At 35.0% G+C, this 17,700-nt stretch overlaps 2 protein-coding genes and 1 non-coding gene across 3 annotated transcripts; all 3 read left to right on the plus strand.

Annotated features, from left to right (window-relative positions):
- Positions 1–2,307: 2,307 nt before the first annotated feature.
- Positions 2,308–5,378, plus strand: LOC145062107 (uncharacterized). The gene is made up of 12 exons (XM_079009742.1): positions 2,308–2,652; positions 2,792–2,876; positions 2,975–3,105; positions 3,222–3,324; positions 3,399–3,413; positions 3,564–3,709; positions 3,826–4,012; positions 4,244–4,318; positions 4,497–4,616; positions 4,763–4,807; positions 4,941–5,039; positions 5,152–5,378. Exons 1-12 carry the CDS (start codon positions 2,372–2,374, stop codon positions 5,173–5,175), a joined length of 1,311 nt encoding a protein of 436 aa, XP_078865868.1. The 5' UTR covers positions 2,308–2,371; the 3' UTR covers positions 5,176–5,378.
- Positions 5,379–8,236: 2,858 nt separating this feature from the next.
- Positions 8,237–8,308, plus strand: TRNAQ-UUG (transfer RNA glutamine (anticodon UUG)). Its single transcript has one exon. It is a non-coding gene; the product is annotated as a tRNA-Gln (tRNA).
- Positions 8,309–14,823: 6,515 nt separating this feature from the next.
- On the plus strand, positions 14,824–17,225 carry LOC145062985 (CBS domain-containing protein CBSX5-like). Its single transcript, XM_079010580.1, has 2 exons — positions 14,824–15,219; positions 16,243–17,225. Exons 1-2 carry the CDS (start codon positions 14,876–14,878, stop codon positions 17,063–17,065), a joined length of 1,167 nt encoding a protein of 388 aa, XP_078866706.1. The 5' UTR covers positions 14,824–14,875; the 3' UTR covers positions 17,066–17,225.
- The last annotated feature ends 475 nt before the right edge of the window (positions 17,226–17,700 follow it).

Here is a 17,700-nt window from a genome sequence, read left to right on the forward strand (position 1 = left end):
AAGATTTTTTGGCGTTGCCGGAGTCGGAATGTATTGCTTTGTAAAGTAAAGTAGCATGTTGAATTGCATTGAGATAATCTAGTAAAGGAAGATAAACAATGTCATCTAATTACAAAAGTAAAGAAATCTAAATCATTATTTCTTACAATAAATGAGGAAAATAAAGAAATGGTCTTACAAATTGAACTTTATTGCCATGAATGACAGCGGTCAGAAAACCAATCCGGGAAATATAGACGGTTGCTTTTTGTCCGTTAATGTGACCATAGGGAAACCATATTGACCATTTATGTAATTTTGGCGGTGGTGGTGGTGTTGGTGATGGCGGATGGTGGGTGAGTTTATGGTATTGGATGAATATTTTCTAATAAATAAAACATTAATTTAAAATAAAAAAGAGAATGTTAAATATGGTAAACCATAGAGATCAATCGTGTAATTGTGTCTAACAATAATAATAATAATAATAATAATAATAATAATAATAATAATAATGAGTGACCATTTATACCAAAAGACTAAATACTAATAATATGTAATAAAAGGCGAGTGTTATGAAAATTTCAAACCAAAATGAAAGGGTTGTTTGTGAACAAAAGCATAAAGGTGAAGGGTGAATATTATAACTTAGAGGACCAAAAATACAAGAAAAAGGTGGCACTCTACTGTTGAAATCTTTCATAACTTTATATATATATATATATATATATATATATATATATATATATATATATATATATATATATATATATATATATATATATATATATATATATATATATATATATAAAAGTTTAAAATATCATCTGTATATCTAATAAAATTTCAACATATCATATTACTCAATTTATTATTTTAATCACAATCTTTGGTAGCTTGACATTATCGGAGCCTTTGTAAAAAAACTTGTGAAAATAATAAGTTCTTTTTATATGTTTTTTTTTGTTAAACTATCATTTTTTGAAATACAATGTCCGGTGAATAATGTTTTATATGGTTTTCATTATCAATGAATATGAATACAAAAACTTTGGTTTGTTGTTTATTAAAAAGGAGTGGTTTCAAAAGGAATATACGACTGTTAAGTTATACTAGTATATAGTTTTTAACTTATTAGAATTTAGTATTTAAGAGCGTATACATGAATTTGAAAGTTTGTGAAGGTATGGTTATTACTTTAAACTAGATTTATAAAGACTAAATTCGGCAAATGATCAAAATGTAGGGTGAGTTTGAAGAAAATGACCACAAAAATGAAGATTTCAGAAAATGATCACAGGTTCTGCAGAGGTGTTTCGGTTCCTCAGAGGCAAACATATTACATAAAACATTTCATTATTTTTAACATTTTTTTGTAGAATTTTTTACATAATAATTACATAAAGTATTAGTGTATTTAAAAAAAATTATATTAATAAACGAAAATGAACGCAAAAAAATTGAAAAACTAAAAAAACAAATTTAAAAATTCAAAAAACAAAGATTCCGCGGAGCTGTAGTGGATCCGCAGTTTATTTCAAAGTATGCTTATTATGAAGGTTGTATGTTTATGTTTTTTAAAGTATGTTTTGTAACCTACTTAAAGTATGTTTATTATTCCGAATACCGGTGTGTGTAATTTTATAAAAAACATAGTATATTTGTATAATTTTTATTAAACACATAACTTTTACAAATGGGTAATTAAATAAGAAAAATAAAAAACGAAAACAATTTTTTTTATATAATAATCAGATAATACCTTATGTGATTAAAAAAAATATTAATAAACGAAAACAAAAAAAGAAAAAAAATGAAAAAAAATGAAAAAAACCAAGATCTGCAGAGGTGTTCACATTCCACAGAGGTGTTTATGGTTCCGCAGAACCCCCTCTGCGGAACCTGTGATCATTTTCTGAAATGTTTATTTTTGTGGTCATTTTCTTTAAACTCACCCTACATTTTGGTCATTTGCCGAATTTTCTTTTTATAAAAAGTATAATGATTTAAAATAATTATAAAATATTTACAAATATTAAAATTAAGGATCTAGCGAATAATAATATTTTAAACGTTTATAAAAAAACAAAAATAATATTAAAAAATAGATTAAACAAGTGTTATATTTTAATATAAAAAATATATATGTGGATGGAGCCACCGGTTCGAAAATAGAGATCGAGCTCTTTTCGTATTAATTCTTTGATCCGGATCCGAGTATCTCGATGGACCCACCGATTCTAATGCACTGAAATAGGTTGTCATCAACTATCAGGCAGTTAAAATCTAAAAATAAGTATTTACAATTGGGTCCCTGTGGTATTTTATCACTCACATTCGTCCCCTCCATTTTACATTCTCTTTCACTTTCGTATCAACCGTCGTCTCCGAAATGAGTAGCACGCAGTCGTTACACTCACTAGCGTTCAGGGTGATGCGGCTATGCCGGCCGACGTTCCACGTCGAAACGCCTCTCCGGTTTGATCCCTGCGATCTCGTCGTCGGCGAAGATCTGTTCGACAGTCCCTCTGCCGATACGCGCCTCCTCCGCGTTAATTCAGCTTCCTTCGACTCCTCACCTGCCGATCTCACCTACCGTAACCGGTTCCTCCTTCGCGATGATTCCGACGCCATGGGCGTACCTGGTCTCCTCATCCTCCCTCAGTCCTTCGGGTTAGATTCATATTTTCATCACACACGCACAAACGTTCTGTGACTCGAGTAATTATCCACACTTCCTCAGTGCACATAATTTTGTTGCGCTATCAGTGCACAATATGGATTTTTCTGTAAATACATGTGTTTTTTGTAGGGCAATATATCTCGGCGAGACGTTTTGTAGTTATATAAGCATCAACAACAGCTCAAATTTTGAAGTCAGGGATATAATAATCAAGGTGACATTTCCTTTTTTTACTTTCATTTGATTAATTACAAGTGCGATCAGTCCAAACGCTATTTTCTTTGTTGAAATCGATCGATTGATTTATTGCAGTCAGAAATACAAACAGAAAGGCAGAGGATACTGCTTTTAGATACAACAAAAGCACCTGTTGAAAGCATACGAGCAGGAGGACGCTATGATTTCATTGTCGAACATGATGTGAAGGAGCTTGGTGCACACACGTAGGTCATAATCATATACGCTATATAATTAATTTTAACGATAATTTCATATCTAATTGTGCTTTGCTTTTATCTTATCATACATTGTAAAATTATGATTCACCATCTTCATTCAGACTGGTCTGTACTGCTCTTTACTATGATGGTGATGCTGAGCGCAAGTATCTTCCACAGTATTTCAAGTTCATGGTTTCAAATCCACTTTCTGTTAGGACAAAGGTACCACTCTATTAACTAAGGGCATATAAGTAATTTCACTCTACCCTTCAATGATTGTGTACTTTCTTGGGCAGGTCCGTGTTGTGAAGGTAGGTTGACACTGATTAATTTGGTAAGCTTAATATGAATGTTTCTTTTTTGACTTAATGCATAAAGAAGGAAATGAGAGTTTGTTTCCTAGTTAACTCTTTACGAACTAATTTTTCCAGTTTCCATTTTACATGCTTTTTTCATTACAGGATACTACTTTTTTGGAAACTTGCCTAGAAAACAATACAAAATCAAATCTGTTTATGGATCAAGTGGAATTTGAGCCTGCTCCAAGATGGAGTGCAACAATACTTAAAGCTGATGTTCATCATTCCGAAAAGGGTGGTTTTACTAGGTCATGTAACAAATGAAATTATTAAGCATCCCAGTAATACCAAATTTTATGATGGAATTCTGAATTACGTGACATGATTTTAAAGTAAGTTTTGAATTTTACTGTTGGTGTAACAGTGAGATATTTAAGCCACCCGTTCTTATTAGATCTGGAGGAGGTATTTACAACTATCTTTATGCATTGAAAATGTCATCTACACCATCAAAAGGCGAAGGGAATAATGTACTTGGTAAACTCCAGATTACATGGCGTACAAATTTGGGTGAACCTGGACGCCTGCAAACACAACAGATAATTGGTAATGTAAGTCAACCAAAGTCGCTTTGAATAGAAATATAAAATGTGAAACTCGTAAAATACTTGCAAGAAATGTAATTATATTTCTTTTTTAAGTAAAGAAAGGTAAGTAAGCCACTATTATGGGGAAAAGTAAAATACAGTTTACAAGTTTCAGGCTTTACACATTGCTGTTATTGGTAAAAGAATGTTGGTAGGTTGTTATTAATGGTGTGATGAGTGATGACTCTTTTATAGGCCACCATGCGCAAAGAGATCGATTTAAGAGCAGTTCAAGTGCCACCTGTCATCATGTTAGAAAAACCCTTTACTGTAAGTGTTAATTTTTATTCATTTCAATCCAGAAGTTGACGATGTTTTTGCCATTTTAAACTTCCGATTAGAACATCTGTCAAAGTCAAACCATCATTTTTCATCAAACAATAATGAGAGAGAGAGAGAGGGTAAAATGGTCATTTACCACCATTCAGACGTTTTAATTCATTTATAGGTACACTTGAGCCTCACAAACCTGATTGGGAAGAAGCTTGGGCCCTTTGAAGTTTCAATATTATCACTAAATGGTTCAAAAGAAGAAAAGGATGTTATGATTAGCGGACTTCAAATGATGGTTACATAGCTACACCTTGACTTTACCTTTATTGCAACTAAACCCTTTTACTTTTTCCCAACTTCTTATACTTAAACTGCTACACATATATTAGGCATCATTCTTGATCTCATCGACTAATAATCATATTTTAATTCATCATGCAGAATTTACCTGAGGTGGAGGCATTTGAATCCCTCGAGTTTCAACTGGTAAATATCATTTAAACATTATTTATTTATACAGACTAATAAAAAAAAGAAAAAGAAACAGAGTCTCGAGTTTATGATACATATGCACCATTTTGTTAAATCTGATTCTTGGAGTCACTTGTTTTTTGTGCAGAATCTGATATGTGCCAAACATGGAGTGCAGAAAATTAGTGGCATTACAGTATTTGATACGATTGAGAAGAAAACTCATGAACCAATGGCGGATGTAGAGGTCAGTTTAATAGTTAATGTATTATCAATAAAATATCTATGCACATTGTCGATTTGATTTGACAATGACATATGACAATCCTTCTGATTACACCTTTTTTAATGTGTTTCAGATATTCGTTGATTCGGATCTTTAAGATGGGTTATGACGCGTAAGATTATTAACCACTATGAAATAAATGTCGAAGCTTTGTATTGTGCAACCTTATGACATTGACGTTCATAAAACTTTTGGTAGTACTTTCATTTTTTTTTTGGAAAAAAGATGAACACTATCAATATTGGTAATATTTGTATTGGGTTAAATGCTCGTGCTTATCACCACCTTTCTTTCTTTTTACCTAATGTATGCAATTAAGTGTTTTTTAGACGAAATATGCAACCATGTTGTACTCTAGAAGATTTTAAATATAACTGGTTTAGCAGGTTAAAATGTGGTTGCATAATTTGTATCAGTTGTATAAATCGTTAAAGTCTCTAAAACATTGTTGTATATGAATACACAATATAATTATTTATAAATTGTTAAAGTATCTAAAACATTGAGATTTATATTTTGTAGTCGATCTATATCCTATTTTTTGGGCTTTTCTCTGGCAATACAAAGAAAGTCAGTTGTGATTTTTGACATCTAATTATAACACAAGACAGAAAATAACAATCAACTTACTCAATACTAATGAAATAAAACTTGAAGAGAAAAATTACATTTTGACATCATATTTATTATTATCATGCCTCTTATGGTAATTTTAGTTTGGTTATATGAATGTGCCCTTCCATTTTTTTATGGGTGAATTTCTTGTACGGGCAAACAACGATACTTTATATCGGAGACCAACATATATGGTCTGCCACTGGGGTGCAGTAAGGTGGCCCCTTGGGCCCTCTTCTTTTTGCTCTCGTTTTGCACCCGCTTGTGCACAAGATTAGAGACAATTATAAGCTCATTCTCCATGCTTGGTATCTAGATGATGGGACTGTTATTCGGGATTCAGAGGAGGTGGCTAGAGTGTTGAACATTATTCGGTTGCATGGTCCATGTTTGGGTCTTGAGTTGAACATCAAGAAAACAGAGATTTTTTGGCCCTCCTGTGATGGTAGGAAGCTTTGTGCCGATTTATTCCCAACGGATATAAGGAGACCTTCTTTGGGGGTGAAGCTCCTTGGGGGGCTGTTAACAGAGACGCATGGTTTATTAGCGGGCTGGCCATGAAGAGAGCGGCCAATGTTGTTGATTTGATGGGCCTTCTTCCACAACTATGTGACCTGCCGAGTGAGCTCCTTTTGGTTCAATTATGTATGAGCATTGCAAAACTTTTCTTTGGTTTAAGGACATGCTAGCTGGTACACATAAAAGAGGTAGCTTTGTTCTTTGACAAAAGATTGCGCAGGTCTATTGAGGATATAGTGGTATGTGGAGGCTCCTCTTTGGAGACATTAAGTGGCGCCTAGCTTCCTTACCTATTCGTTTCGGTGGTTTGGGTTTGTACTCGGCATAAGAGGTTTCCTCCTACGGATTTGTAGCCTCGAGGGCCCAATCTTGGGCATTACAAGACCACATTTTACGTGATAGTGACGTATGTGGTATGGACTCGGATTACCTATGTGCTAGACTCGTCTTCAGGATACGATTCCGGGATTTGACTGTAGCGGTTTCACTAATAAGGACACCGCCCCTCCTAAATCCCAAAAAGCTTTGGCGTGTGCCCTTTTTAGCAACACCGTCCAAGATATTGAAGTCGACTTCGACATGACTGTCAGACAGAAAGCAGTCTTTGAGTGTCTGCGGGCACCTCATGCTCAAGATTTTCTACTAACTGGAGTACCAAACTATCCTTCTCATGATTCTCATATTCCTAATTGATGAGATATGTCCAGTTTGCCGAAAGGCATGTTTGGATACCTTTAGGGAACACGCGGTTCATTGTAAAGAGTTACCTGGTTTCAAGTACATACATGATGTGGTTCAAGATGTTCTCTTTGATGCTTGCCGGCGTGCTGGTATTTTTGTGAAGAAAGAAGCGTCGATGAACTTTTTGACGGACCCGCAGGATGGATGGTCCACACTTAGACTGACTGACATTTTGGTCTTTGGATGGATAGGAGGGAAGCATGTGTGCGTGGATCTTACTGGGGTCTCTCCTCTCGTTGGTTTGGGGAGCGGGGATTTCACAGTTGGGCATGCCGCTTTAAAAGTCGCTGCGTGTAAAGTGGTAAAGCATGAGAATGATGTATAGAAAACCAACATGTGTTTGTACCTTTTGCATTCAATACATTTGGATTTCTCGCACCAAGGCGGTGGAGCTCCTCAATAGAGTCCAATGGGTCATACATTCTAATGTCATATCTCCTAGATCCACAAATGTTGTTTTCAAAAAAATTGATTTTGCCATCCAGAAAGGGCTAACGTCGCAGCTTGTTGCCCGTTTGCCTACAATCGATATGTATTAATCTTAATCGTAGTTCTAAACACGAAGAACTAGTCTATAATACAATGAACTACCCGAAGTACTACTTCCATAATTATTTATGATAACATTTTTTTTTCCTTTTAACTTATTTACAAGAAGTTATATGAATTCATCATTAAAAAAAAAATTAGTTAAACTAATTGCACAAGGCTTATAATAATTTAGCAACGAAAGTGTATGTCTAATTCTTGACGGTTAGGGGAGTAAATTTTAATTTCGGTAAAATAAAAACAGATTAACTTAGATTTTATATATATATATATATATATATATATATATATATATATATATATATATATATATATATATATATATATATATATATATATATATATTAGGTTTAATCCAATTGATTCAAACAAGGTTAAGTACCTTAATTATTTCTTTCTCATGTATTCTTATGATCAATTACACTATTAGCTACATATATGTACACCTGTGCTTTAGAAACTACCCCGTTTTACACCCTAACATGCACATTTATTAATCCATGAAAACACTTTGAATCAAACTTCTTTTACCTCCCTCCATTTTGACATAACAATTTCTCATGCGGTTAAACTGATTATATATAATCTGAAAAAATAACTCTTTATATTTTTTAGATAAAAAACATATTTTTCGTAAATTGGGATTTGATAATAATAAATTGAAATCGAAGTTCATACTACATTTTCAACAAGTATTATATATATATGTTATATTTACAGTTATTGCAAGCCAAGGTTCTATGGTGTAGTGGTTAGCACTCTGGACTTTGAATCCAGCGACCTGGGTTCGACTCCCGGTAGGACCTCCTTTTTACTAAATAAGTAAATTACACGAATGGTGCCTATAGTTTGGGGTAATTTAGGTGTTTTGTCCCTGACTTATTTCTTTTAACTCGGAAGGGTCTCTAATATTTGTTTTTGTTATGCGATTGGTTATTGTCTTATCTAAATACACTATTATGCCCTTATTTAAATCAATTAAAAGTCTTTTTAGGTAGGATAAGGTGAGGGGGTGGGGTTGAGGTATGTTGATTTAAATAAATTAAAGGCAAAATAGTATTTTTAGGTAAAATAGAGACGCGCAACAAAAATAAACAATGAGACCTTACGAATTAAAAAATAAGTTAGAGAGCAGTTGTGCACATTACCCCAAACCATAGGGACCGTTCATGTAATTTACTCTCTAAATAAAAACTACGTCCGCTCCATAATACCAACCAAGTATCAACCACTCTTTTACTATGATCGGGTCAACCCCCCGTGACCCACTTTAATTTTGGTCCCTTTTTCCGTGAGATTGGCAATATTACAATTAACTACCCTTTACAAGATAAAGCGCAATATTTACCCTCACTGTTACATAAATGCTCAAATTTCTCCCTTTTATATATATATATATATATATATATATATATATATATATATATATATATATATATATATATATATAAAAGGGAGAAATTTGAGCATTTATGTAACAGTGAGGGTATATATATATATATATATATATATATATATATATATATATATATATATATATATATACACTCCATTATTCACCCCAACTATATTATAGTAAAACGTAAAAGCTAGTCAATTTAGAGACGATAAACGTAAAAAAAATGAATTTCTGATGGAAGATTATTTAGAATGAATAATCTTAAATAAGTTGTAGTATATGTTACAAGGATTTCGTACATATAAAGAATGTCGGAATCCGAGTTATAACGAAGAAGTTATTACCTGTCGAAGTTTCATGACAAAACCGGCACGACACAACGCAACGTAAAAAGTGAATTTACGTTAGAATGATATTTAGCCTTAGTGATCTAAACAAAAGTCGTAGAATACGTTAAACCGTGAGCATGCATAAAAAGAACGTCCAAATTTGACTTCGTATGAGGAAGTTATGATTTTTCTAAGTTTCGACTTAGCGGTTTGCAACTCGAATACTCGATTTGAGATCGAGCGGTTTTTAGCCGAAACAATATAAACAAGAATCGAAGATCTCGTTATTATTAGTGAAACGATAAAAAGATAGGCGAAAACGGACGTCGGATGAAAAAGTTATGAATTTATAACGGAGTTTTCTTGTCCCGATCTACTAAAAATAAATAATAAAAATAAAGTCAAAATTAGCCGACGGATTCTAAATGAAAGTTGTAGAGTATGGTCTGACCTATGCGTGGATATAAAGAACGTCGAAAACGAAACTCGTATGCGAAAGTTACGCAATTTAGAAGTTTGACGAGTCAAATTACGTCGAGCGTACTTTGAGTACGCCCAGCGTACTCAGAGGGGTGCAAGTTGTCTGATCAATACTCGAGTGCCACCAAGTGACGCATGCAGTGACATTTAGTACGCCCATCGTAAGGCTTGGTACGCCCAGCGTAATCCCAGACCCAGCAGCCTATAAATAGAACCCGAGATCAGCCATTTTCCTTGCTAATTTTCTTCCTTTCTCTCTAAGTTTTGCATCGTTTTACGTGCCAAATATATCCCGAATCCCAATATCATTACTGAGTCCCGAAGCAAGTTCCGAAGTCCCGAAGATCCCGATGAGCGTTATTCCCGAGCTGAATGTAACACCCCAAATTCTGGTATGTTATTTAAATATTTATTTTTCAAGTTTTCAAGAGGAACTCGACGAGTCAGTAGCCAGACTCGTCGAGTAGAGTCGGGATTTTGAGCACGTTTAAGTTGGCTACTCGACAAGTCTGCCAATCTAGATGAAACCAAAATTTCAAGGGCTTGCACCCTATTTAAACAACTTTTTGGGACCCCAAGTCAGCCCCCATCACCCCCAGAGCATCCTTCTCGAAACCCTAGAACTCTCTTCGTTTTTTGTGTGTTTTGGTGTGATTCTTTGAAGATCTTGTGAGAAGAAGGAAGGTAGATCAAGGGGAGAAGAAGGAGATCCAAGATCTTTATGGCATTTCAGAGTATAGTGAGGTATAACTCGACCCTTTTCTGTTTCTATGCTTTAATCTCCTTTGGAAAGTCGTTAAACCTATTCTTGAACCATTTCTTGGCTTGGTAGTAGCATAGAGGACTCATTGAGATGAATAGCCTTCAGATCTAACTAGGTTTGAGTTCCAGAAGCTTAGATCTAGTACCTTTATGGAGCCATTTTGCATGAAAGCTCTAGATATACTCTTATAGTGCGCTTTGAGCCTTAAAACCTTCATTTGATGTTATTTACACGTAAAGTTGGGAACTTTACGTGTTAATCAAGCCCCAAGAACCCAGATCTATGAATGGAATGAACTGGTTCAAGCAGAATCGAGTATATAGTGATTGCATGTATACGACTCGGCGAGTTGAGTCGCGAGTCCCCTGTTTTCCCCTTTTCGAGTTATGCTGAGTGGAACCAGTGAGTGACAGATGGACTCAGTGAGCTAGAGGTTAGACTCATTCGTGGAAGAACTTGGCGAGTCAATGCCCTGACTCGGCGAGTCCAAGGCAATCTTCATGCCTCAAGAACAGACTCGACGAGTTGTTCGTACAACTCGGCGAGTCATAGTCAGAGTGTTCATATGTTGAAGGAGAACTCGACGAGTTGTTCATACAACTTGGCGAGTCGGATGCAGATTGAGTGAGTGTTAGTTCGAAGAGGAACTCGTCGAGTCTATGCCGAACTCGACGAGTAGTATCGGGCTGAGGAAAGAAAGTGAGCGTAAGGACTCGACGAGTTGGTGACCTAACTCGACGAGTCAGGTCAACTGAATGTTGACTTTGACTGATAGGTTGACTTTGACCAAGGGTAAGATAGTCTTTTTACCCTCAGTATTATTATCAGTATTTGATTGAGGGTACTTATGGAAATTGTAGCCGGGGTGAAGCCGGAGCCGCAACAGACAGATTTCGGAGCATTTCTTTCAGCAACTAGGCTACGAGGTGAGTTTCCTTCCAGTAGGAACGGGTCTAAGGCCACAATGCCGACCCGTTTAATTAGTAGTAGTTTCCGGACTTTGGTCCGTTGCAGTAGTTAGAATGTTTGATGACTTCGTGGCTCAGACAGGTTTTGCGTGTTATGTGTTTCGGGTATGGACCAACTCAGTATGCAGTCTATGTTGTTATGCTAGTTGATATGTGCATGCTATGTTATGTTCAGTAGTTCCGGACTTCGGTCCGATGCAGTCAGTTCCGGGCTTAGGCTTGATGCAGTTAGTTCCGGACTTCGATCCGATGCAGTTGGTTCCGGACTTGGTCCGAGGCAGTTGGTTCCGGACTTCGGTTTGATGCAGAGGGCATGGCCCTGGTTAGTTCCGGACTTCGGTCCGATGCAGTTTCCGGGCTTCGGTCCGATGTAGTGGGCGGTGGCCCAGTAGTTGTTTATATGTTTGTTTGTTATGAGGTAGTTTGGGGGAGCTCACTATGCTTCGTGCTTACAGTTTTAGTTTTGGTTCCAGGTACTTCTGCAAGTAAAGGGAAGAGCTCGGGATGATGGCATCGCACACACCACAGCTTCAGCTTTATTCCTGGGAGTTTTGTTCAGATACTTAGACATGATTTGATACAGTTTTTGACATGACATTTTATTATGTCTTTTGAGACACCCGACATATGATTTTTATTATATGACACTTAGCGTTATGACGTTTATTATATGTAAAAACAAAAAATTTTGGGTCGTGTTTTTGGGATGTTTCACCGAAGCCCTGTCCGCGAGGAGCCCGGTTTTTGTGAAGATCTTCCAGATCTACCGAAGAATACTACTTCTACAAGTCGTAGTGCTGTCCGAGCATCGTCTAATCAGGTGAGTGTGTAGTTACTTTCTTCTAACACATAAATATGAAGTATTTGCTTTGAAATACGTGCTATGTGTTTTAATATTATTTTTCTATTTGAGATGGGCGTGGAATTGATGTTTTATACAGGTGTTAATGATTTAAACTGTGTAAGTATTTATATCTACGAAAATATTAGATAGAACATGGGTAGATGGGATAGTTGGTGACTATGGAGTTAGCGCCTATTGTATAAACCTTGGTGACGATGTAACTTCGTGCCTATTTGATGAACCTTGGCGACTATGGAGTTAGCGCTTGTTGAGTAAACCTTGACGACTATGGAGTTGGCGCGTGTTAAGTGAACCTTGGTGACTATGGAGTTAGCGCCTGATAGTTATGGATTTAGTACCTGATAAATAAACTTTGGCAGCAATGGACTTCGTGCCAATTCCTTAGGTAAAACCTTAGGAATAAATGAATGAAGGATGGTTGGTTCTTAGGGTAAAACTTTAAGAAATAAAGAAGATAATGAGGATGGGTAATTGGGTTGATTGTTTGCTGATTAAATATAATAATTATATTATTGTTGGTTGAAAACCCTATATGCTCACCAGGCTCCCAAGCCTGACCCACTCAGTTTTCTTTGTATCACAGGTATCAATACGAAGACATATTTCACTGAGAGATTAAAGGAGACGTAAATCATTAATGTAAATAAATGTGAGTTCTATTTATGCTTATGTGTTTGTATTGGAACATGACATCCCGAGATTTTTTTATATAATGAAAATACTTTTCTTTAAGAAATGCTTTGATAAATTCTTATCATATTTTGCTTTGGGAACAAATTCCGCAACAATTTTCTTTAAACGATTACTCTGATTTTAAAAACAAAGCATAAACAAATCAGTCTTTTCTGGCCGAGAAATTGGGGATGTCACAAGTATGTTCTTTTACCGGTTGAAGATGAACGGTGGTGGCTGATGGTGTTTGGTGGCGGCTGATGATGTTGTCGGCAAAGGGGCAAGCTTCAGCCCTGTTGTCTTCTTCAATCCTCGACAACTAGGGTTAATAAATAAGAATGATGTGTGAATTAAAATTAATTTTTCATTTAAAGGGGTTATTAATTTATTTAACAATTACCATATATAACTATAGCTAACATTACCAAATTATCTTTTTGGAATGATTGACCCACAATCATTTGAATGTTCACACAATACTTAGTTAGAATACTTGAACCTATATATATATATATATATATATATATATATATATATATATATATATATATATATATATATATATATATATAGTCATCAAAGCGGGGGTGGGGCGAGTTGGGGATTGTTATACCTGGCCCCGATCCTATCCCCGATTTTAGCATAATAGGGATCTCCAGCCCCGTACCTGGTACCCGTTTTGGCAGGGAATACCCGACCCCGATTGGGGAGGGTCAACCGGGTTCCCCACCAGGTCGGGTGAAATTTCCATCACTACCTATAATTTTGAAAGAGAAATTAAATATCCTCTTACTTTTTGTTCCTATATATTCTCCTACTCAATAAAATGATGACATGTGTAACATTTAATGCTCATTTAATGAAATTTAATGATATTTTATGATACTAATATGACACATGTCATCATTTGAACGGATAGGAGGATTGGTAGGAACAAAATGTAGATTTTTAATATATCCTATAAATCAAATAAAGTAAATATGGTTTTAATTATGTCAGATTTTTAATATATCCTATAAATCAAGAATACTGATCACACTTACTTTAATAAATATAATCTTTCTATATTTTATAATCCGTTTGTTAACGACGAATCATATATCTTTTTTACGGATTATATAATTAAATAGTTGTTTATTTTATCCTTATTTTAATAAATGAAGAGTTTTATTCTCCTTTTGCCAAGTGTTACTCTAATACAATTCATCATTAGTATTATGTCATGTGTCATGTAGATATATTAAGCAACTCATTTCAAAATGCAAATTTACATTTTTAATTATATATTAAATTTGAACTTATAATTACTATAAAAAATTGATATATCTCTTAATTATTAATTTATTTAAAATGATTTATTTAAAATAACTGATTAATGATTATAACTTTTTATTAGAAAAGTTTAATTAATTTTATAACCGTGATTCCCACAGGTTATAAACTAGTTACATAAATAGATTTGTTATCATCGGTGGTGGAATGAGTTATAACCTAGTTAAAAAAATATATAAAATACAAAAAAATACGATAGACAAAAAGATCGATACTACATAAATAAACATTACATGTTCTTGAAAACAAGATCTTACGAAGTTGATTTCCAATAAAGTTATTTATTTGTGAGAGAGTGAGCTCCACTTCGACCGATGATGATAATGATAATAAGTTTCGGTTGGATTACAATAAATCTATACCAAATTTATCATTAAACTTAATTCATGGTAGAAACTGCACATATTTAAATAACAAAGGATCGGATCCGTAAAATCGTCCAATCTTTTTTGCGATTCTCCCTCCACCTATAAATACCGAAGCTTCATGCCCTTTGATCAGAAAAACGAATATTCCATAAACCGCTAAAGGCTCGTCCATAATTTCAACTCCATTGTAATATTGTATGGCAATTAGCTTCTTGGCGAGCGAAATCTCCGACTTGTGCCTAGGAAAGCCGCCGTTGAGGCCGTTACCGACCACCGCTACCATCGCGGACGCGGTGCTTGCCCTAAAAACGTCAGGAGAGATCTATGTAAGCGTATGGAGCTCGGAACATTCCAATTCTGTGGTGGCTTGTAATGACACCGGGTGTTGTCGATGTGTGGGGAAGATCTGTATGGTTGATGTGATTGTTCATCTCTGTAAAGAGGAGAATCTGTCGCATCCATTGGATGCGCTTCAATCGAACGTTTCGGATCTAATTACGAAGGTGAAAGGGCAAATTAGACATCTGGAACCGAATTCGAGGTTCGTTTTACGATTCTTTTGTTTTTCCTTTGATTGTTTATTGATTTTTAACAATCAAAATCGTTAGAATTTAACGCAAATTGTTTGCTAGGTCAAAGTTGAAATGGGTGAATTACATGAATTCATCTAAAATTGTTCCTGGAATGAAATTGTTGACGTAATTTAATTCATTAGTTAATGTAGGTTAAAGTTTAGCTTCTTAAAGATCTAATTTCTCGCATGAAAAGGACCCTAAATAAGTAAGTTTTATCAAGAGGGTTATGTAAAACCTAGATTGAAAGCTGATTAATTTTATCAGATAAATTTGCAAGATACATGAAAGGTATTAGGTATGAATTAGATCTCCGAAATGAAATTAGTTCATTAATATGTTGTAAGTTCCGTTTACGTAGGGTATTATTTCTCCCATAAAAAGGGACTCTGTACTACATTATTTCCCTGAAAACAACAGTGTATTTAAAACCAAAATAGGACATTAATGAATTCAGTCGGATATCTTTTAATACATGAAGAAAATGGCGAATCACTCCTTATGAAAGTGAAAGGGTTGGTGTGATGTGATTTGAATTACATTAAATTTTTTATGCTCAATATCCCACCTGTTCAAAAAGAACAAAAAGGGATCTCAGTTATAGATAATATAATATTATAATATAATATGGTTCATTGAATTTCGATTCAAACTATTATAAAATACTTCAGATTATCTAGAAGCAATCAGACCTTAATAAAATATTTTTCACTTTACATGTTGTTCAAATAATCAATTGTTACTTTTAAGATCCAAAAGTGCAAGTAAAAATATATTACGGAGGTTAGGTATGATTGACCTCAAATTGATAAAGCAGATCCCACCATTCATGTGAAAATATCATCATAAATAACAAAAACGAGTAATGTTAAAATAAATATATAAAATTTCTTCTTGTGCATAGACATGAAACATATTCAAATTCCATACTCATGTGACATCCATGAAACCATCATTTATTATATCTCTTTTTATGTTTTTTATTTTTCTAGTCTCTTGGAAGCAATAGATTGCATACTTGAAGGAGCTCAAAACTTGGTTATACCAATACATAACAATGCAAGAACCAATTTAAGGAAAAGCCAACTTACACAATCGCCCCTTCATGCTCCTACTCTTCATTACACTCAAGAATTTTGTTGGCTAACCCGAGAAGACGTCTTTCGTTTCCTCCTAAACGCAATCGGCGTGTTTTCTCCCATACCTACATTCACCATAGAAGATCTAAACATAATCACTAAGCAAACACTCACAATCCACTACGAAGACCCCGCCATTTCTACCCTACCCTTAATTTCACACTCACTCTCAGCTCAAACCTCAATCGCAGTTATCAACAAAGATAACCGTTTACTAGGAGAAATTTCCCCTTTTACCCTCGCGTGTTGCGACCAAACCGTAGCCGCGGCAATCTCAACCCTCTCGGCGGGGGATCTCATGGCGTATATCGACCATAGTGGTCCGTCTGATAATTTGGTCCACTTGGTCAAGATGCGTTTACAAGAGAGGAATTTGAGTGTGATGTTGGACCTTATGGATGACTACTACAACCCGTCATCATCTTCCTCTTCGTGTTGCTCGTCAGATGAGGAATTCGGGAGTACCAAAAATGGTGCGGTGGGGCGGTTGATTTACCCGGGGAGGCGGTCGACTGCGATTGTGTGTCATCCGTGGAATAGTTTAATGGCGGTTATGGTTCAAATGATTGCGCTTCGTGTTAGTTATGCGTGGGTGGTTCAAGAGGACTATACGTTGGTTGGAATTGTGACGTCCTCCGAGATTTTGAAGCAGTTTAGGAGTGTCGTAGCCTCGTAGGTGCCCGTGATAATGGATCGGGTTAGTGGTAAAGATTTTGAGCAATTTTGTAAGATTATGTATTGTTATGGATCCATGGTGTTCAAACTTATGGTTGTATGAAACTTTGACATTTTTGTTAGGATAAATTGCTTGTTAAAATGAAACATATTTTTATTCATGTTTTTTTAGGGGATGTTTTATGAGAATTGTTATTTAAAGAGCTATGTTTATGACAAATCATGAAAAGGAATATCAAGATGGTTAGAACTTGGATGGAGACAAACTTTTAAAATGATAAATATTTTTAAAATTATCATGTATCAATAAAGTGCAATAAATAGTTATGGAGTCATTTTTCAATGGACCCATCCTTGAAGCATAACTACCAATACGCTATGCTATGTAACTATGTAAGAGCTCATCTATAGTCGACCTTCTTTTTTAGTTGTTCATTGTCTGGCTAGTGGCACGTATCAGATGAAATGTTAAAAAAATAAATCTATAATAAGTGGATCTCTTCTTGGTGTACTTACACCTAAGAGTAAATGACACGCATGCTTATCGTGGTTTGGTGTAATATGTGGATTTCGTATCTATTTTTTTTCTTCACTCAGGACAGTTATCATTGATGCACAAGTTTATGTTTGTTTACC

The sequence above is a fragment of the Lactuca serriola genome, chromosome 7, assembly GCF_051521515.1.
Source record: "Lactuca serriola cultivar US96UC23 chromosome 7, Lser_US96UC23_V15, whole genome shotgun sequence".
NCBI classification, from domain to species: domain Eukaryota; kingdom Viridiplantae; phylum Streptophyta; class Magnoliopsida; order Asterales; family Asteraceae; genus Lactuca; species Lactuca serriola.

What these genes read in the sequence shown, in the direction of transcription:
- LOC145062985 (XM_079010580.1), top strand. Translation starts at nt 14,876, where the DNA reads ATGGCAATTAGCTTCTTGGCGAGCGAAATCTCCGACTTGTGCCTAGGA. An exon ending in CATCTGGAACCGAATTCGAG is followed by an intron (nt 15,220 to 16,242) that starts GTTCGTTTTACG and finishes TTATTTTTCTAG; the next exon opens with TCTCTTGGAAGCAATAGATT.
- LOC145062107 (XM_079009742.1), top strand. Translation starts at nt 2,372, where the DNA reads ATGAGTAGCACGCAGTCGTTACACTCACTAGCGTTCAGGGTGATGCGG. An exon ending in AAGGAGCTTGGTGCACACAC is followed by an intron (nt 3,106 to 3,221) that starts GTAGGTCATAAT and finishes ATCTTCATTCAG; the next exon opens with ACTGGTCTGTACTGCTCTTT. An exon ending in CACAACAGATAATTGGTAAT is followed by an intron (nt 4,013 to 4,243) that starts GTAAGTCAACCA and finishes ACTCTTTTATAG; the next exon opens with GCCACCATGCGCAAAGAGAT.